The 21,546-nt window shown below is 36.8% G+C and overlaps 2 protein-coding genes across 2 annotated transcripts; both read right to left on the bottom strand.

The window, feature by feature from the left end:
• Positions 1-7,006: 7,006 nt before the first annotated feature.
• On the bottom strand, positions 7,007-9,277 carry LOC142045116 (parvalbumin beta-like). Its single transcript, XM_075058276.1, has 4 exons — positions 9,217-9,277; positions 8,428-8,560; positions 7,532-7,641; positions 7,007-7,032 (listed from the first exon to the last, which is right to left on the bottom strand). Exons 1-4 carry the CDS (start codon positions 9,275-9,277, stop codon positions 7,007-7,009), a joined length of 330 nt encoding a protein of 109 aa, XP_074914377.1.
• Positions 9,278-12,088: 2,811 nt separating this feature from the next.
• LOC142045187 (parvalbumin, thymic-like) lies at positions 12,089-20,422 on the bottom strand. Its single transcript, XM_075058415.1, is given in 7 exon segments — positions 12,089-15,848; positions 17,166-17,275; positions 17,537-17,669; positions 18,484-18,551; positions 20,311-20,345; positions 20,347-20,392; positions 20,394-20,422. Coding segments are annotated over 7 exon segments (447 nt in total). The 3' UTR covers positions 12,089-15,822.
• Between the last annotated feature and the right edge of the window lie 1,124 nt (positions 20,423-21,546).

Raw genomic sequence — 21,546 nt, 5'->3', positions numbered from 1 at the left:
ATAAATAAGTGGGGGTTTATTATATATTTCAAGAGCATTAATTTTGGAAAAAAAACCTTAAGAAAATTGGCAACAGCAGATATGACATTTTCCTTCTCAGACAAAAATCTATTTTCATCTTTAAGGGGGTTTATGTGGACGAAATTCTAGGATGAAGACCAATAAAAACCACATGTATTTTGATTAGAGTTTATTGTATAACAGTCTATTATGGTATATAAAGTAATGTTCTCCTGATACATGAGCATTGGTTTATTTTTTATGGAAATAGCACGGTATGCTAAACAAGTAATACTTCTTTTATAGTAGCAAAAGTTACAGATTATGCTGTGGAGTAGAGTAGTAATGTATCTAAGCCTTGTTGTAAGTTAATGGACTACAGTGGGTTTACTCCTGGTTGGTTTAATGACAGTGAGAAAAGTATCAAGCATAGCAATTGTTCCATAGCACTTGTCTGAATTTGGATAGAGAAATACAAGGTATAATTAACACGAAAAAGCAGACATCATTTAATGATACTTTTACCTTTTTTGCTAACTCTTTTGTGCACAAAAGAAGGTGGCATAAATCACAAATAATCAGACTTACCTTTAATCACAAGTATCAGTTGTCTAGTAATGAAAGAATGCTCTCTTCTTTCTCTTTCAGTAGGAAAACTATAGTAATCTGGAAGAACACTTTCCTATTAAACCCAAGAACTGTTTGCTGTTGTAAATTAGTATTGTCTAATTAAAACAAATTGAACAATGCTGATTTGTACAAGTTGAAGAGCTGATCTCAGGTCTTTTGGTGTTCTTTCCTTTATCTTTGTTCAGTGCTACATATTCATTTTGCTTTCTGTCTGAGATTTGCATGATATTATGATCTATCAGACAGTGGTAGTGGGAATGGAGCACATACTGTGCTTTCTACAGAATCATCCTGAAATAGCTTTCATCCTTGGAGGTACCTTTTTGCACTCTGTTGTGAATTTTCTCCTTTATGATCATCTCAAGTTGATAGGAGTTTTAACAGAAGGGTTTTTTACTGATTCCTCTTGGCAGTTTTACTGCCAAGATGTTTCTAGAGAAAAGTGGTTTTTTTTAGACCTCTGTGATAGTGCCATAGATGTTACTTTATAGTAGACTTCCTTTATTTCTGCTTGCTCCTACATACTGCTCATTGTGCTGCTTGCTTTGTTTAAACTTTTGACTTGCCATACAACACTAATTATTAAAAGCTAATGAGAATGAGGAAATGGAAATGAAATAGAGGAAAATGACGAGATCAAGGCAAGCATATGATGCGTAAGCTCAAAATATTTCTGCAACTAATTTAGGCTTTGTATTAAAATATAAGCACCAAATGTTCAAAGAATGGCATCTGGTTACCTCATACACTTTGCCATGGCACACAGGGTGCTGAATTGTTTTTACATGCATTCAACAGTAGTAAAGTAGCCAGAATTAGTATTATATTAAAATATGATTGCAAATAAAAGTGAGCTGATTACTACAGTAAGTTCACTATTTTTGCTTACGAAGGGATCTTTTAATGTTTGAAATTCAACACTGACAACAAAAGTGATGCTAATCCTGGCTGAAAGATGGTTTACAAAAGCCTAAAAGAGCTGAATTTCAGAATCAAGTTGATGTCACTGTATATTGATACAGGTGGGAATCTAGGGTTACTGGTTTTTATTTATTTATTAATGACACTTCATCTGAAGTACAGGTTTCCCTCCACTACAATTAGAATGAAATAATCAGGGATGAGTATATTATCTAAAGGGATGTTTTAAATAGATAATCTATTTTACAGCTAAATTATCTGCCCGTTTTCCTTACTCCTGGGGTATGTGTTAGCTTAAGTGATTGTAATCATGTTAGGGCTTAAAAAAACTGAGATCAATAAAAGAAATTTTCTAAAAGATATTATGCAACCAATGTAATGCTGTAAAGAAAATACATGATAATTCAACCAGAACAACAGCTGCTAGGTAATGGGCAGTTAACAACAGTGCAAAATCTGGTACAGAATCTGAGTATCGCACAGTTTCCAGGAATGTTTAGCACTTGTTCCTATGAAATTCAGAAATTTTTTTGTTTGTTTGTTTGTTTATTTGTTTTTGGTTTTTTTCTCTACTAGGGACATCTGAAAGTGGTATTGAGTTATTCATCTGAAGATTTAAGTACTTGTATAACTTTACTTCTGTTGTTTTCCCCCAATGTGTCTCTATTCACAGTATATACAGGAATATTAAAGCCATTTTTTTGGTTTCAGACTTCCAGAATTAGTCTTGAAGGTGTAGTTCTGAGAAATACAGAACGTTCATATTGGTAAGTTCTTGCTAGGAATCTAAACATATAAAACAACTGTTTTCAAATAAAGTACCATTCACTTCTGTAATAAGTAGAGGAAAGTTTTATTTTGGTAAATCATTGACAGGTTGTGGACTAGTCTTGTACTCTTCGTGTTCTATTTGGTCTAAAGTACAAAGTTAATTAGCAGTGGCAATCAACGAAAGACATGACTTCAAGTAGATGCAAAAGAAACATCAGCAGTTGTCTCAGGTGAGATCAGAGGAGAGGTGTTAACCTGAGACCAACTACAATAGTGTAAAGAGATGCTGTAGCAGCTGTTCTAAAACCCACACAACTCCATCTTTCAGCCCTGGTTGTGTTAGGGCCAGAACAATTGTGTCATGATCCTGGATAACAGATTCTGCCTTTCTAATGAATTTGGAAGTAACTAAAATAGATAGTAACCTATGTGGTTGATCATTACTGTTGATGTCTCAATGGTGATGGCAGAGAATCCAAGTGTGAATATAGCTATAACCATTGAAAAGGGTCTTTACAACAAAATGAGTTATATCCTGCCACTTGAAGTTGTCTCTTAAGGCACATGCTTCTATAATCATATAGAAATAATTAAATAATTACAGAATCTGATTTGAATGGTTGCTTGGGCCATAGTCTCTTACCATATTTAACAGAGAAGTTTAAGAACATCATTTAATATTTGACTTTTTTGGTACTGTGCATTATTACAATGAAGGATGAAATCCAGGCCTCGGAAGCCTCAGTGACAAAGCTTTCTTTCCCTATAGCAAGTAGAGGATATTAACCCAGAGCACAGAGCAGAGGTCAGGAAAGTAGAACCCAAGATACAACATACAACCTGCAGCACTGTGAGTCTGGAGCTAAACGACGACAGGTACTTCTCTCATGTTAGAAGAAATGTCTTGTGTACTTTCCCGAGTTTAAATTATGTCCTTATCATTCTGTGTAAATGAGATTGATTTCTGTTTGAAAATGATAGCAGAACAGACTAACTTAACTGATTAATAGTGTAACTAATTCATAGAGATTGGTCTGATCAGGATATTTTTTCACTTAAAAAGCTGTCCTGGAAGATCTCTGCTAGCAATTGATATGCTATGTGTTTGTCTTTAAATGCACTTGCAAGTGCTTCTGTGACTCAGTAACACAACTTCCTGCCTCTGACCCTAAATGTAATTGTCTAAGATGTTTCTGCCTACTGTCAGCATTATAGACAGTATCAGACTTTTCTGTGTATTTTAAGAATAACTGTGCCCTAAGGTTGCAGGCTGTGAAATAATCTGGATGCTGCCTTTTGTGACATGTAAAAGATACGTACAGTGGTACTATACTGTTACCAAAGGCTTTTAGCACATGGCTGTACTCTATATTCACTGACTGTCCTCATTGATGTCAGTGGGATTTCTGCCATTAATTTCAGCAGTAGGAGGATGTATAACCCTTAGTGAGGTATAAAGTAAAAATACCCTATAATTAACCTTATCATAAGTAATCATCAAAAGTCACTTGTTTGACAGAAATGGCCTTCTAAATAAAGGAGAAGCAGGTGTCTAGATTCAGACAAGCGCTTAAAACACATGCATAAAGCATGTGACAAAATTCCATTGACAAAAGGCAACCACATATTTAGGGCCTCTGGTAGAAAGGGTTGGGTAGAAATATTTGCAGAATACAGACCATGGTCTCAGACCTCCAAATTTATGATTCCAGAAGAGTGTTCTTCACTTTAAGGGAGCTGTGTGGGAATGTATGGTTATGATCATGCAACAGTCTTCCCAGCTGTGGCCTTGCAGGCACAATTTGAAGAGCTTTCTTAAAGCACATGATAAGCAGTTACAGAAATTTCACAGTACCTGACAGCCTGTGTGAGTGAGAGACAGAGAAGAAAAGAAAGTAAGTAAGTAAGTAAGTAAGTAAGTAAGTGTATTCTTGTAGACAGAAAACAGGATTTTCTCCACCAATCTGCTTAGTGGTAATACTGAAAGAAGGAAAAGTCTAAAAACGTCTCTAGTCACAAGCTCTTCTTAACTTTCTGGAGTGATCACTGAGGCTGATATCAGAATTACCTTGTCATTAATTTTTTACTGTTCTTAATGGAATGGTAAGTGGTGAAATTGTCTTAGATTTGTAGACCTAGCAGGCTAATCAGTGTGGAAGTAAGTGTGGTTAAATAAAGGAGCTGCCTGCTAACTCAAAAGTTATCTGTCTGTGCCTTTCTCTCTCCTTTAGCCATTAATAGTGGTATGATGCTTGAAGATCTTCAGGTGACCCATATTACATGGTGAAAATATAAACCATAATATCAGCTGAGATACACAGCATTTTCTGACAATAATGAGAGCTTTTAGCTCTGCAATTGGACTGCAGTTACTAATTCCTCAGAATTTCCTTTGTTTATTGTTCTCCTGAGATGACATTGAAATCATAAATGTGAACCTGTTTGATGGATAATTCTTTTTTCACTGTTAAGAAAAATTCTACAATATTAAGGCCTGATTAATTAATTAGAGTTAATGGAAATATATTTTTGGCATGAGCACATTACTGAGTATTCATTAAGGTCCTGTAGATTGCTTTAGTTTTGTGTAATATGGTGATTTCCCCAACATTGTACTGATGTTTCCTTCCTTCTCCGTAATGTCTTATCATAAATATGTTATGCATCAGAACCACTGTAACATTAGCAGGTAATTTTGAAATTAAGATTTTTGATCTTGAATAGCTCCAACAAATACAGTACAAGACAGTCATCGTACAGGTTTTTGCAAGATTAATGCCCAAGAACAGACTTTTCAAGAGTTCCAAATTTTTCAAAAGGAGTACATAGTAACTATCATGTTGGAAGCATAATATTCTGGATGATTAAAGTAATCTAGATATTTTAAAAGGCTTTTTGGATATCTGTGTATTTTTATCACATGCATAAGCCTAAAACCCCCCATACACTGTAATGTCTAGTTAGGTACTAGCAATTAGTTAATTTTTGTAACCTAATTTGATTGTTGCTTGTGTTTGCATTATGACAAATTTGTGATGACATCATCACATACTTACTTTTCAACCAGAACCCTAACTTGATCAGTGCACAAGCTGGTTGAACTTCAGTTAATGAGCCACTGTTCAGAATTTTGCATTCTCCTAATTCCTTATTTCTGTCTTGCTATTTCAATCTGTCTGTAAAGAAAAAAAGACTAATTTCTTAGCAATTTTTTAATGGTGCTTTTAATTTTGTTGTACTTTCCTCACAAACATTTATGCATTTATTTTTACAACCCTGTGAGATGTGGGTGTTATTTTATCCTCAGTTTTGAGATGGAGAAAAGCAGCAGAACACTGATTACTGCAGCAACGTGCCCCAATTTGCCATTATGGAGCACCAGGGACTTGATTCTTCAAAGTGCTTTTCACCTAGTTTTATCCAAAACACAGCTCCCTTTGCCTTGCATTTGTGAGAGTTGTAAAAACACATCTACTCTAATTAGACTTCCACGCAAAATAAACAAATTAGAATTGTGGTACCAATTAATACTCTTTACATTCATCTTGCAAGAACTCACGTTAGCATAAATCGTGTTGGTATGATTAAAGGGTACTGAATCTCTGTTCTGGCTTTCTGTGCGCAGACCTTCAGTTCTCATACTGACAGAGAGGGGAACTCGGGGCTTGTGTCTCCTACCCCTGTGCAGGTAGGCCCGTGTTTTGCTCCTTTGTATCTCTGTGCCATGGTGTGCAACTTGCCACATACAGCTGGTATGCTGGATATTTAGTGCCATATGGGTGGCACTAAAGGGCATTCAGTGTGCGAAATGGACCCAACAAAAGGTATTTATTCCCCGACTGCAAACTAGCACCACGGACCTTTTCTGAGACTGCCATCCTGCTCCCAGGATCTGAGGCATAGGGTCGCTTCCTTTGGAAAACAAAATGTTAGCATTCTGTGTTCAGAGGTGATTTCATCTGGCAAAACTCACCAACAGAAGTGGGCAGATGGGATGCGAGAATTAATTCAAGCAGAATGCCGTTTTAACTTCTTGTAAGTGGAACAATAGTGCCATCAGGTGGGCAGGAAGGTGAGTAATGCCTTGAAGAATTTTGAATGTATTGCAATTTCAGTAATCTAGATTCATCTTGGATCCAGTTGATCTTATATTAAAATTGACAGCTTAATTAGTGCTAGGTCCTGTCATTTAATTAGTGTATGGAACACAATCAGTTGCATAAAGAATGCCATAAAAACATACAGAGCATTAAATACACCTCTTGATTAAATACCACCGCTACCAGTTACCATAACCAGGTTTTACACCTGGACATTTTATTTATTCCAGTTGTTTACAACAGGTGCTAGCTATTTATGCAAACATTGAAAATTAAATGCCCCTCAGGGATGCTTTTGATTTCTCCTTCCCTTAATATTTTTACTTATATCCTTAATGCCAAAAATTCAGATGAGCAGAGTGGATTCCAATTCAGTCTCCCAGTGGTATAAAGACCTTCTGCTTAAAATAATGGGGAACATGGTTGAAGTAGTGCTTGCACAACTTCACATGTTTTCCAGCATGAAATCACTTGCCAGCAATTGTTCATGACCTTCCATGTACAAAATGTGTAAATAAGTAGTAGGCTTGCAATAGGAGAGATTGTTTATGACACAGATATCTTGGTCTTTATTTGACTGCTTGTTAAGATTTGACCAGAGCTTGAAACTCTGAAAAAGAAATAAAAGAATAATAAAATGGGACCACATTTTGTAATTGCACACTCAAAAAAGTACTTTCTTAATTTTTACAGTTAAAATGGGAAAATAATGATGCTTCCTCTGATAATCATTCCTTAAAGGTAGTACATTGTATACTCATAATAATAGATACTTAAGACAAAGGGAATGTTGCATTTAAGTGTCACATTGTACCATAGTTCAATGGTAAAAAGCAGTGAAATTATATACTGAAATTTTATAAATATATCAGTTTAGGTTCCAGTCCTGAAAAAATCTCTGTAGATGAAAAAAGAGACCGACCACCTGTAGCCAAGGGCAGAATATAGACTGGCTCCTATGTTAGATCCTCTTTACAGTACAGAGCAGATCTGAGCACCTCAGAATCAGACCCATAACGTCCAATGTATGGAGCAGGGCACCTGCCTAGAGCTAGCCATTAGGAAGTCTCAAAGGCAGGTATTACTCCATTTAATAAAGGCAGTCTTACCATCCACTCCAATTTTACCATCTCCATCACTATCACCTGCTGCCAGGAATGCCTTGGTCTCAGCATCAGTCAAAGCTCTGGCACTGGCTGAGAAATTCTGCAGAAAAAGTCTGTTAAAGGTTAAAAGACAAATGAGTGAGACATACTCAGTACCGAAAGCATTTAGAGTTTCGTATTGGTAATAGCTGTAAAATTCCAAGCCTGATTAAATTCTTGAGACTATTTCAAAAGCTCTTTGTAAATAATTTTGAATTCAATGGCAAAAGTTCAGTGAGAAAAAGGGTAAGAAAGTAAGAGCATGTTGCATTACAACATGTAAAAATCCTTGATGACATTTTGGTTTCATTGGATTAAAAAGGCAAAATTAAAACTGATTCCCTAGTGGCAGGGTTCATTCTTCCCTCCTTGTTATCTTTCTTCTTTTCTCCTAAGATGTAGACTCTTAAGAGTGGAAGAATTTTTCTAACCTTACTTTTTAACTTCAAAGGCAGATGAATATGATCTCGAAAATAGAATTCATGTGATAGAAAGATGAGAGAAAAATAGCCCTTTGAATTCAGTCTAGTAAAAATTCTTGCAATAATAAAAAGCAAACTCTAGCAGAACTGCTATTTTTATCTTCACAGTCTGTCAGTTACCCCTACATGAAACAAGTATTTTCAGTGCTATCAGAGTGTTTTCTTGTTGTGATCCAGCCTTGCCTTCATTGTTTGTCTTGCAGCTCCTTCAGCACAAGTACACACACACACGCGTGCGCACGCGCACACACACACACACACAAACACAGTTTTCTCTCATCCAAAGAGACGGAAGGAAAGGGAGTATTTCTGATCTTATCCTGCATTTTTAGACAATAAAACACAAGCCTGTTGGTAACTCATTTTTTATTTACTTACTTCAGTTCATCTTCCTCAATAAAGCCACTCCTGTCCTGGTCAAGAATTCCAAAGACTTTGGTGAGCTGGTCTTTGGACTTGGAGTTGAGACCCACTTTGACAAAAAAGGTTTTGTAATTGAATGAATCAGCAGCTGAAATAAGCAGGAAGAGATGAAAAAAAGTAGTTAAAGATCTGGAACAAAAAAAAAAATCAGCTTTTTGGTCAAAAAGCAGCAAACCGTTCTGCAGTACAGTGAGGGTCATTACAAACCCAAATCAACAATCTTTGATTTTCCTGAGTTTATTTCAGATTAGTGGGATTTTTCCATCAATGATCTCTCAAACCTAGAAAGATAAATATTGACTGTGGTCTTCATCATGCAAGAACATACATTTGTAAATAGATACTTCACTCAAACATAATTTCACATAACTTGATAATAAATATTGTGCTTGTATTGAAATCAGCAGGAGCTTTATTATTATTCTCTGAAAAAAACCCAGGATTTCAGCCTCTGGACTTTTTCATACTTAAAATTGCTGTTAGGTGCCTGTACCTTGGCTGGCAAAGATTAAAACTTGCATCTATTCCATTACCTTGCCTCCTTTTCCTCTTTTTGATAAAACAGTCAAGGCTGTAATTAGCAAACAAATGTAACAAGAACACCTCACCATGTACCCGGGAGAGGAAATCAACATTATATTGTCTAGTTCATCCTTTCAGCCTTTTCTGTTTCCATTGGAATTGGGATATTGGGGTAGTGAGGACAAAGGAATTTGATAGATAAATGGAAAAGACAAATGTTACCTTGACAGCTCTGTAGACCAGCAGCAATTTCAGCTTCTGTCAGGATACCAGATAGAGCCATGTCAAAGCTACTGTAAAATGAAAAATAATACTGGGTAGAGTTCATATTGATCTTGGTCTGTCAGCCTTTGATGCTGCCCCATGAGGACAGCCAGGTTTGATTAGTGGGGCAGTTGCAACCTAGGTCCCGGGGCAAACCAGGGGAGCTGCCCTGCAGGAGCCAACTGTTCCATCCTTTAGTTCAGATACATGTAATGAGTGCATCTGGCTTGCTGTTATCTCCAGTTAAGTGTTCAGGTGCATAAGCTGAGGACAAAACCAAGCATATTTATAGAACTGCATGGCATTTGAGGATCTTTGGTTATTTCCATGCATTTTTTGTGTGCATTATTGTGATGTCTTCCAAAGCTCTAGAGAAAAGACTGAACTCACCTTGCCACTTAGTTTTCCCCAAGACAAGAACAGAAAAAACTGTAAGGTAAAATATCTGCAGAGTCCTCTTGGCTTAATTCTTTTTCAAATGACAGAGATAATGACTTATATAGACCTTAGTTAAGTCCTCTCGACCTTTTACAGAAGTCCTAGAGCCACGTGATGGCTCAGATACCCCACGGGCTAAGTTACTGTGGCTGACAAGATCTGCTAGCTAATCGGACTGATATTTATATCCCAAAGGAATGTGCATGGTGTTTTAGACAATATATAAGGTTTAGTGGCATACAAAGTAAATCCTCTCAGGTTGCATCTGTTTTTAGTCTAGTGAATGATTTTTGATCCATGAATGAAAAAATATAAATTTTTTTTTATTGCTTAATGATAGCAACAAATGGACATCTTCGTGGTAGGCTTTGACTTTTAAGGGCCCGATCCTGGTAGGAATTAACTCATGAAACATTACTCCTGCAATTGCCCTAATAGTCTTCAAATAATACTAATACTGATACCTTTGTAATAGATATATCTGACATACAAGTAGAATCTCACAGGTAAAACTTTTAATTTTACATCAGCCCAAAGTATTTTTAATCAGCTGATATATAAACTTTGGTTACCCAATTACTGAAATATGTACTTTAGACTATAAAAATCTAATATTCAAGACATTTGCTGAGTATTAATTCATTGCATGGTACACATTTTAAATCAACATACTAATTGTGTCCATTTATAGAATGAAGGTTGTCAGTTATTCAGCAGCACACAGGACTATGCATCAATTAATGGTAAGGTCTGAAAATGAGCAGTAAAATCTGTGACATTTGATTCTTTCTTTCTGTAATGAAAAAATAAACTTTTGTAAGGATTCAAACAGTAGCTAAGCTCAAGCTGCACCTTTTCTCTTACTGGTTATTAATAGGATCCTCTGCTTGGCTATCTCATGAAATCTGTTGGAACTTAATGGCCTTGAGAATGGCTGAAATTGACCAATGGTGTAAAAAGCCATTGGGAGAACATTTCAGACCCACACATACATAAACATGCACAGAGTATCATTGTAGATTTAAATAATATTTGAGTAATGCCATTACATTTAAAATAAAGCCTAACACTTGGTCAATGTAACATAAAGCTGCTGTCATTTCTTTCAAAAATCATATAAATGAAAATACAGACAAAACCTCATCTTACACATCTTAGTTTCCCTTGATCGTTTATTCAAGAGAAGAATGCTTAGGAGAATGCTAACTATATTATTCTAAACCCATGCTGTGTGGTAAATTGAACATTGTGAAAGCAAAGTTTTCTGGACTATATAAGATCAACTGAGCAAGTTACTTTTAAAGGCATTGCATCCTGAACTGGTGGATAAATAAACTAAATGATCCAGTCTTTCCGTTTGGGAATCTAGCTTTGCCTTTGTTTCAGATTCCTAGGAAGTAATTGAGCGTATGGCCTGGGATCATAGAGAATCTGGTAATTGTGTCGGAATTATTGAACATTCAAGAAATAATCCTGGTGAGAAGACCACATTGAAATTACAAAGCATTTATCGAGAAGTTTTTGAGTATTTCTGTGGCAAACCAGAGCTTGCCTGTAGATGGCACCAAAGACAGTTAAGTCCAGCCGTGAAATCTCTCCGGGGCTACTTAGGGTGAGAGAAAACCAAGGAACTGAGAATGAGAACAGGTTAACAGGCAGGTGGGTGTTCATGAGAAAGGAAGATGAAGGAACAGATATTTGAAAGAAAAAAAGTCTAGTCCACCAAATCACTCGAAAGACTGGAATATAAGCAGACTAAACTGAAAACTCAGAAATAATTGCAGAGGACTTTCCTTTAATGATGATTAGGACGAACAGATTATTTCATCTGTCTAACAAAACCAGGTTTTACTGTGTTTATGCTGGCTAAATATTACAGTTGATTAGGGACATCATTGCAAATATAAGATCAGTTTGTTCTGGAAGCGTGGGAGTTAGAGCGGAAAGTTAGTATCTAGGAAGTACCAGCTGATTAATATCTAGTTGTGATGAAACTGCTGTGATTCCCTTTGAGTTAAATATCTGCATATTCTACATTGACATAAGTTCCCCTTTGAACTTAGGGTCAATAATATCTTTGTAACTGCAGGGGAAGGCATTGTCTAGGGGTACCTTCTTTTCATATTGTAACCAATGTGGTGATCTGATGTTCTTTTCTGGAGCTTGATACACAAAAACTCTGATTATCTTGTTTTCCTGAGTGTAGGATATGCTGATAAGCAAATCAAAAGTAATGGAGCAGCCATATCCCAACTGCTAGATAGTGTGCTCTATAGACCTTCAGTATAGAAAGTGTACCAGAAAGCCCATATCAATGTAATGGTATCTTTCTGTGCTTGCAAGCAAAAGTAATATGGAAATTAAGTTTCATAAAATGTGAGGACTTTAAATTAGTTCATATTCCACAGCATCCATTTATTAAAGTGTTTTAAAATATATGAAAAATTAAGCACAAAAATGTTAGGTACATATCTGTTCAGGGATTTAATCAAGATGTATCTATTTCAGTAACTCATTCCAGGAAATGAATCCAGCCTTGGCCCCCTCTGCCCACACTGTTTGTGTGAAGAGCTCCAGGCGCCTCTGATGATGCTGCATCAAAGATTTTCCACATGGGCTGGCTGCTAACTCAAAGAAGAAACTTTACCAGTCTATGTGTGCAATGAATGTTCTGACATCCCCTTGCCCTTTCTGTGCTCTCTTACTTGTTAGAAGATGACTGTGAGATTTTGAACAGTTGGAGAGCTGAAATTGAATCTGAAGTTTACAAATGGCTCTAAGTTGGGATTTCCAAAGGAGCATGAAATTAGGAGGCAGCCAGCTTCCACTAAGTACCAGGAGATTTTATATTCTGCATGACTCTGCTCTTTTATCAGGACAACTCAAAATTTTGGTTTAAGAGAGATGATGGATTCAGTGGCTAGAGTACTAGGGTGGGTTTGGGATATGGGGTTCAACACCCTGGTCTTCTATATCCGTTTTCTGAGAGCTCGTGTAGGACAATCAATTTCTTTGTGTTTAGTTCCCACTTTAAAGAGATCATAGTACGTCTTTATTTTACAAGAAGTATTGAGAGGATTAGAAATTAAACTTCTCATAAGGGGTAATGAGGGGAATGAGGTGTGTCTGAGAACTTACAGTCTTTGGGCTCAGTGGAACTCAGATCAGCCATTCACATTTTGGGTTGCTGTTTAATTGTCTTAAGTAAAGGTAAACCATATAAAAAACATTTCCTTTATCCTGAGAATTATGAAGCAGTATTATACTGAGTATTACACCAAGTAGGACGGTCTTACTCTAAACCTGAGAACAGGTTATCAGTGTGATAATACAGGGTGTTGTTAGATCCTTTCTGATTTGATGTAGCATAAACAATTTCTAACAGAATTTTGGTTTTTAACTGTGTACTCAGCAGTATTTTATTTGTGTACTTCATTCATAAAAGGTTGATGCAGAGGATTTAACCCTTACTTATTAGATTGCCCTGAGATGTTATAGAACCTCCATCCTTGAAGATACTCAAACTCAGCTTAGAGCAATGTGCCCTAAGTTGGCCTTCTGAGGAAGCGATTGCACCAGAGACCTCAAGAGATTCTTTCCAGCATGAATTACTCTGTGATTCTATACCTTAATTGTGGTAACATTGTGATATCACCATTTGTCTCTTTACTACTTCAGATGGCATCCACATGGACATCTTGCAATCAAAGGTTTTCTCTAGTGCAATGACATTGTCAAGTTCAGAGAACACTTAGGGAATATGCTATTCTCTAAGAAAATTGAAGGCTGCCACTGGCTGAACTTGAATTCGTTGAAATGAACCTTCCAAGAAAACTTTACATTTTTGGAATTTGTTTCTTTTAGGTAGAAAATATTCTCTTCTGGTTTGGTTAGCTCTACAAGTGTGGATCCTAGTGCCAATAGAAGACTTAATAGGGACTAGGCGTTTTTGCTGAACGGTCTATAGGCTTTGTTTGAAATTGGGGATTTTTTTGAGTTTTATTGTAATTCCTTCTAATGAAATGGCTGGATGGTTTTAATAAGATTTAAAACTTACGTTCTTGCCACAATTTACTGTTTAAGAAGAACAGATTTTCTCATAAACAATATTATCTAAATTTTACATAAAGTTGCAACATACACAAGAATTGCCTGATTCTCAGAAGTACTTAATTCTCCCTTGTGGCAACAGAAGGCAGTGATGTTCAGTTGTTTAGCATCTCTGAAATACAGGATAGGCCACTATGTAGTCTTGCATTTCTTGCATTCCACGAGACTTTCAGATGCGGAAGGAATGCTGTGTCAGGTCTGTCACTTATGGTATTGTGTGTGCCATCTGCTTGTGAACTAGTGACATGATATTTTAGTGATTAGCAGTGTGAGGAGATAATGTATATATTACATCTGTGTATTACTGCAGATCTGGATTGCTTTGGGTTTTTTTCTTCAGCAGATAGGAAAATGAATAAGGTAAAAGGAACCAACAGAGTCTCATCATTATGCAAAATATTTCAGTGCTGCAATTAACAGCAGCTATAATTTAAGCCCAGATTTAACATCAAAGGCAGTAAGGATAGAATTAGGTTTTATATTCATTATAATTCTGCCAAGGCTTCAGTGAGTCTGATTGCTAGAATTCCTCTTTTGCATTAGCTGTCTTAAATCTGCCGAATAGCTCTCTTACATGCCTGGGTATGAGTGAGCTGTATTTGCCTCACATAATCATCTCGCAATTCATGGAAATGCCAACATTGAATGTTACATAAAAGTTCCAGAAGGCTTTGTTTCTGCCATTCTTCGAAACAGCTGCCAAATTATGTTATAATTATCATCCAGTTTCAGCAGGGAGTATTAAAATGACAGTCTACTTGTGAGCTGGAACCACGTCATGGTAGATGGGAAGGGAAACAACTAAATGTTGGTGGGGAAATTTCCAACCCACTCAGCCAGAAATGCACCTCATCTACTCAGTCTGTTGAGCTCTGCATTTAACCATGAACATTATTTACTTTGTCCATTAATGAAGACATTGCTGTAACTAGCTCTAAATCCTGTTATACACTTATCAAAAGAAAGACTAGTTCTTAGTAATTTTCAGACTTAAGAAAATTGCTAATATTATGGATAATATAGATGATTATTCATATAATAAATGAAAGAATTGAGTAATGGCCGTTATTTAGCAACGTAACAGAGCTTTAAGGTAATCAAACAGCAAGACTGACTGTGGTTTCATCTGTAGGAGACACAGAAATTCACAAATGTGGCAAGGTATTATTGTTTTGTACATATTAAGAGGTAATAAGCAACATGTTCATGATTCACAGAAAAACCTTCAGGCTTGTGGCCATGTTGTCAGGGGACTGTGACTTGTGACAGTGTCAGAGTTGGGATTAGACCCTTCTCCTCTATCTCACAGCTGCCTTAGATTTCAGGGAAGATAAATCTTCTTAAGGGAGAGTTACATTTTAGGCCATAAACACTTTCTGTTGATACATGCTGTAGCCTAGTACTTCATTTTGTAAAATTAACCACAAACTTATTCCATGCTTTGAACTATGTGTCAACTCCTCTTAAATTTTTTTCTCGTATTCTCAGGGTTGGGACTTAATATAAATTATTTTTAGCTATCTTGTTAGCATTGCTTTTCCTCAAGGATCAGAGAATTAAGCAGAAATAAAACTCAGTGAAATCAGTACAATTAAGCCTTAAAAGATGTCATATTGTTTAAGATCATCAAAACTGTGTCTGGTGAGTCAGCATGGTCAAGTATGAGGATGGAAAACCTAAACAAAATTTAAAAAGCAGCTTTTTCCCCCAAAGTTGTTTGGTTTTGTTTTTTTTTAAAATTATTTTCCTCCCCTCTTCCAGCCAGAATTTCAACATTATAAGTGGTTGAAAAATCACAAAGTGCCTTCTTTACAGTGGAAATGTAACACCACCACATGATCAAAACATCTGTACATTTCAAGATTTCTCAGCAATCCGGTGTGTGAACTTGATGTATGGGGAATTGTTAACGCCTGAAACAATATAAAAATGTACAAACACATGCTGAATGTGAAGTGCTTGTTGGACGAGGTAATTGGAAGAGTCAGTCCAAGGTTGCCTTTGGTCTAATGCTGTTTATGCCTTCACCAGAGATTGGAATTCTGTCACGGAAGAAAATGAGAAAGGCAGAGAATAAAACTAGATGAAAGTGGTTTTTAACATCTTTAGAAAAGATAGATAAAAATGACTTGAACTCCTAGCCATGGAGGGCTCCCAAAGTTATGATAACACTGCACAAGCTACTGCTAAACTGATATTCTGGGGGCGTAACAGATTTTTCACTCTTAAAAAGAGTAAGTGCAGAGAGGAGGAGTGCGTCTGTAAATTCATATTTGTGGGAAATCCTGAGATAAGGTAAACTATCTTTAACCCATTACCAACTCTGATAATAGCCAAGGAAGCAGAGAGTGAATTAGGTCAACCCTGTAGCTTCCAATTTGAGGCATTTTTTCGTTTTGTTATTCCAAAGAAAAAATATCAGTAGTGATGTAATTTCAGAATGGGAGATTCAATGGTTAAGGGCTAAGATCTGCGTAACATAATGCCCTATTTGGGGCTCATAAACAGAAGCTGCAAAAGCTGCTGCTAAAGCAAATTCCTCCAACAGTGTATCTCTCTCTCCTCCCAAACTCTGGCTAAGATTAGCACGTGTGTCTGTTAGAGTTATTGCCACCTGTCCTAGTTCAGCTGAGACAGCCCTGTTTTCAGTGACTTAATCTCTAATATATGATGCATAATGTCCTATTTTCCTTTGCTGTGATTTCTAAAAGAAATATCCTGGCCAGTTCACATCATCCCTGTGAGGTTTTCTTTAGGAATTTGATTTAGTTTCTTGTAGAAGGACTGCCCAGTGAAATTTGCACTTATCAGATAATTCTCCAGCACAAAATCCTGTGCTGCAATGCAGCAGTTCTAGCCTTGAAAAACAATACCAGTCTTATTTTACATTAATGAATTAACCACTCAGTAATACTGACCAATGTTTGATAGTGGTAGATGAAGAAATAAGTTTATGTAGGTGGAGGTGTGTTTAGAAATGAAAGTGTCATATGGCCAGAAGTGCAGAGCATCCACTGCTGAAATGGAAATGTAAAGAATGAGTAAGTGTTCAGGATGTTTTAAAAACCTGGCACATTGAGTCTATGGATCAGACACACAGCAGAATTAACCCCAAAGCTGTTGTTATTGATTGGAAGAACAGGCTCTACATTGGGCCTAAATATGCTGTTGCTTGCAACAGAGACCAAATGTGAATAAAGCTATGAAAATAAAGTAAAGACGTGTTCACTAGTATAAAAATTGTGGCAGAAAGTACCAGGCCAAAGTACTTGGATGTATTCTTCATGCCACATTTTAAATGCAGCCCTAAATGCATTCATTTTAAAACATAAGTTTTATGAAGTTTCCAAAAGTCTTACCTTCCACTCCAATTTTGCCATCACCATCAGTGTCACCTGCAGCCAGAAAAGCCTTGGTCTCTGCGGAGGTGAGGACTCTAGCACTCGAAGAGAAATTCTTCAGAAACAGCCTGAAATAGAACAGGGTAGAGTACTGTGCTTGAGTTTTATTCTCTGAAATGTCATACCGGTGTTTCCGGTTTTCTTAAACCCATGCCAAAACACCCATAAGGTAATGCCTGCTCTTATCATCTGAGGAAATCCACACAGATTCAAGGAGAGACAAGGAATTGTATTTTATTTTTAAAACAACAGCAAGTTTCTTCTAGGACACCAAGCAAGTTCAAAGGTTTACATTTTTTAAAGGAGTACAGCAGCTGAACAGTACTTACTGAAGCTCTTCTTCTTCAATGAAACCACTCTTGTCCTGATCAAGGATTCCAAAAACTTTCTTTATCTGATCAGGAGTTTTGCTGGATAAACCAACCGTGGAGAAGAAGGACTTGTAGTTGAAGGAATCATCAGCTGGAAGGAACAGAAGTTGTTTAAATATTTTCCCTTGAAGTTGCTACTACTGTATGTATTCCTTGGGAATATGTATATGTTTTCTTAAGCATCAGCCTGCTCCTCTTCCTCTTGTTCCCCGGTGTAGCAAAAAAGAAGATACAGTGGATAATTTCCCTTTTTAATCACTCTGTGCCTGTGGTCATATATCCTTTCAGCCAGTTTGAAGTTTTCTGTTATAATGCACATTCTGCTAAATCAGGATTTATGCAATGTGTCACATGCAATTAATAATAAATATTTAGAGGGTGCTACTGTTGCTTACAGGCCAACTCCTATAATTCTTCCTTCATTTTCACTTAGTCCTTGCTTTGGTGAAGAATTTGGTAGAAAAGTAAGTAATTCACAGTCAAACTAGCTCTTTGAGCATTTGGAAAATTGGCTTGATCTTGCTGCAGAACTCTTTAAGAAAAATGAGACTGGGCATTGCTTCACAAATGACACTTTGATTCTGCAAGCTGAGGCTTTTTTTGACATTTTGAAGGCAAAGGCTAACTATTTAAATATAAATCTTTAACAGGTTTAAAATTTTACAGAGTTTAGAGTTAAGCCAGCCCTAACTGAAACTGTGGCCCTTTAATTGCTACTCTGTGTTTTGGGGAGCGTTACCCACCAAATAACCACTTGTGAGAATTTCTGAATTCAAGGGGCTATACTGTAACATAGCTAGAAAGAGATCTCACGGAAAAGGAATCTAAGGGGAAAATGATAGGCATGTCATCTTAAGACATAAAAATGATACGCATCTTCTGGCTGCAGAGAGACCATTCCTTACCCTGGCAGGTGGAGAGAGCAGATTCAATATCTTTAGCAGAAAGGATGTCAGTGATGGCCATTGTTGAACTGTAAAATAAATTAAATGTGAGCTACTTAGTCATTAAAATGACTTCTCTACCTCTTTTATGGCTCTATTTGAAGTTGCTGCTGTGACAGTATATGATAGGGGAGACATTATTCATCTAATTGTAAGCCGAGCGTACTGTAACAGATGTCTGCAGCAGGTGCTTCCACTTAAAGCTGGGTAACGAGGGAGGAATTCTGCATGCGGCAGTGTGGGGCTTCAGGAAGATCTGATGCCTGTACTGCACTGGGAGAACGAATCAAAGGTGTCTAGCACCACAAAACTTCATGACTTCTGTGTGGGTTTTCCTGGAGGTGGGTTATTACTCAATTAAAATTGGCATATATTTACAGCATACATAAAAGATAAGGCTCAGTATGTCCCCTAGAACTATATCTGGAATAAATGTAATTGGAATTTAAAAAATCTAGTATTATTATCAATAACTGTAGTGGTCTTTTCAAAGAATGAAAGTAATAGTGTAGAATAAATAATAATAATTTTACTCATTTCAAGGAAATCTAAATTTGGAGAGTAAGTTCCTCCTCTATTTAGTTGCAACAAATGTAACTACACTACTGGGCTGCTGCATCATTAAAAGACTACATTTCATGATAGCTTTATAAAAAAGTTTTCTTAAGTATGTTGTGGTGTTTTTTTTTAATTCCATGTAGGTGATAATAAACCAGATTTTTATCCAGATTTTGGCATTTCAATATATTAATGTACTTAGAACAGAGGTATTGAGACTTAAAGTCATTCCTTGTAGAGTGGAGGTGTTTTCTTCTGATACAGCAGCATTTAACAAAAGAGAGTCTTTGTCCCATTCAGCTACCAACAGCTGCAATAGCTTGCCAGCTTAATATATATCGCTTAAGAAAATGCTACAAGGCCTGAATTTCTAGTAAATTTTTTAGTGTGAACATAGCATTGATGCATTTACAGTTTGGTACACTGCACACATCAGTGCAGACTGGTTACAATTTAAAACTTGCGACATTACTGTAAAGTAGCTTCATGTTAATGAAGGAAGGGGAACTAAGGCATAGAAAAGTTATCCTTGAAAGCCACAAGAGAACAGAAATATCTTTTCATGGATCCCTAACTGATCTTCAACAACATCATTCTTCCTGTCTAAGCATGGAAAGCAGCATTCAGGAAAAGGAAACCAATGCTGATAGCCATTTATAATCTGTGTGCTGGTTTGAGATCTACACACAGGTTTAAACTTTGCCTAAAATATGGACTGGCTGCCTCTGTACCTGTTGATTTGCAGCAGATGAAATTGTCAATCATTTCAGTCCCTTTCTGAATATCTCAGAAGGGGTAAGGAGACAATGGGACAAATTCACGCTTGTGGCAATGGGTACTTCTCCGGCTAAAACTGATGAGTTACTTTTGTTTTGCTAGCAATTATTTTGTCCCAGTGGCTTCTTGTGCAAAGTACTTCCCCCTCTCAGTACTAGGCAAGACAATTTGGAGCTCTGCCATTGACCTAATTCCCACTGCTGACAGGATTAAAAATGGGGAAGAGATGAAGGAAAACCTAAAAATTGCAGCATTTTTTACAAGGGGCATCGTTCCTGTCTTTTTCCATCCTGTGATCTGAATGCTGATTCTATTCTATGTTAGCCTGTAAAGATACGACATACTGGAAACTGATACAAGAATAGATATTTTAATTGCATAGGTGCTTTCCATTTAGGGAGCATTTTGCTTTTGTGTTTCTTTTTCTCAAAGCAGAGGATCTAATCAGCTTACCTTTGTGGTCTTCTTGACTGGATAGGGAAGCAATCTGGTTGGGAGGAACGTACTTGCTGTGTGTCTCCAGCAGAGCTGAGCTTGCATATATATACTTTAAGTTGTATACCATATACAGATTTTAGATTTCAGCGTCACGAAGGGGGAATGGTGTCAAATGAACTTGCCTAACTAATCATCTTGCACTATTTTTATCTCAAGAGAATACATATGATATTTGCAAACGAAACAAGATAACTGGCCAGATAGGCAAAAAGGACAGAGTCATATTAAATTTCTTCTGATTTAAGCAGAAAATACCAACTTCTCTATATGATGTAGGGCAGGAAAAAAACCCCACTCTCTGATATGCTTGATCCAAGGAGTCAGATGAAATGAAGCACTACTAACTTCTGAAGAGATGCCTTTAATGAATGTTTAAATGTGATAACTTGTTATCTTATCTGTAGACACTACATGTGATAGAGTTTCATCATTAGACTGCTAAGCAAAAAAAAAAAAAAAAAATCCTGTTCAAATATTGTTTGTGTAGCAAACCATTTAGGGAAAATAATAATCATGTTGTCTCACAGAATGTCTGGTCTGTTGTTTTGAAAAAAAAACCCCACACAGTGAATTTGGTGCTACAGGAGGTAAAATAATATTATGTCAATCCATTGGAACAGTTGGCTAGGGGAGGGTATTTTGTCTGGTATGTTTCCAGAGAAAATCTTACAATTCTGCAAGGTTCTGACATCCTGTTTAGTCACGTATGTATGAAGCAAAGGGGTTGTGATCTACCCAGCTGTCTCTGAGACAAAAGCCCCTGAGCCCTACATGAAAGATCTTTGCTTTCAGAGTAGAGAGAAAAATTTTGATAGCAGCATCACTGCAGGGAACAATACGTGAAGAGTGTCTTTGCAATTTTGTAGCCTACCTTCTGATCTCTTTTAGATAAGTGATTATTTTTTTTTAATTTTTTGGCCAGTGCTGTTTCCAAGTGTTCCTTTGTGCTAGTTACTTTTTTTAATTTTAAATAGCATAGAAAGAATTTGATCATCTCAGTGTTCTTCCATGAACGTCGTAGCCTAACTGAGTGAGAAGCCTGTCAGCTTGGATCTCACTTGTGGCTTGAGGCAGCAAACAGTGAAAGACAAGTCATATGGATGACACCACAAGATAGCATTATGGTCAGGGGTAAGGGATGGCAAGGGATGACAGTGCAATTGGCATCACAGCTTGAGGTGGTGGCACAGT

This window comes from Buteo buteo, chromosome 27 (genome assembly GCF_964188355.1).
Source record: "Buteo buteo chromosome 27, bButBut1.hap1.1, whole genome shotgun sequence".
Classification (NCBI taxonomy): Eukaryota; Metazoa; Chordata; class Aves; order Accipitriformes; family Accipitridae; genus Buteo; species Buteo buteo.
This window is presented reverse-complemented; position numbering and strand designations above follow the sequence as displayed.

Excerpts from the sequence above, each read along its gene's own strand:
- LOC142045116 (XM_075058276.1), bottom strand. The coding sequence starts at position 9,277 with ATGGCTCTATCTGGTATCCTGACAGAAGCTGAAATTGCTGCTGGTCTA. Across the intron at positions 7,642-8,427 it reads ATTGAGGAAGATGAACTGAA|ACTTTTTCTGCAGAATTTCT; the intron begins GTAAGTAAATAA and ends AACCTTTAACAG. Across the intron at positions 7,033-7,531 it reads TGGTAAAATTGGAGTGGATG|AGTTTCAAGCTCTGGTCAAA; the intron begins GTAAGACTGCCT and ends TTTCTTTTTCAG.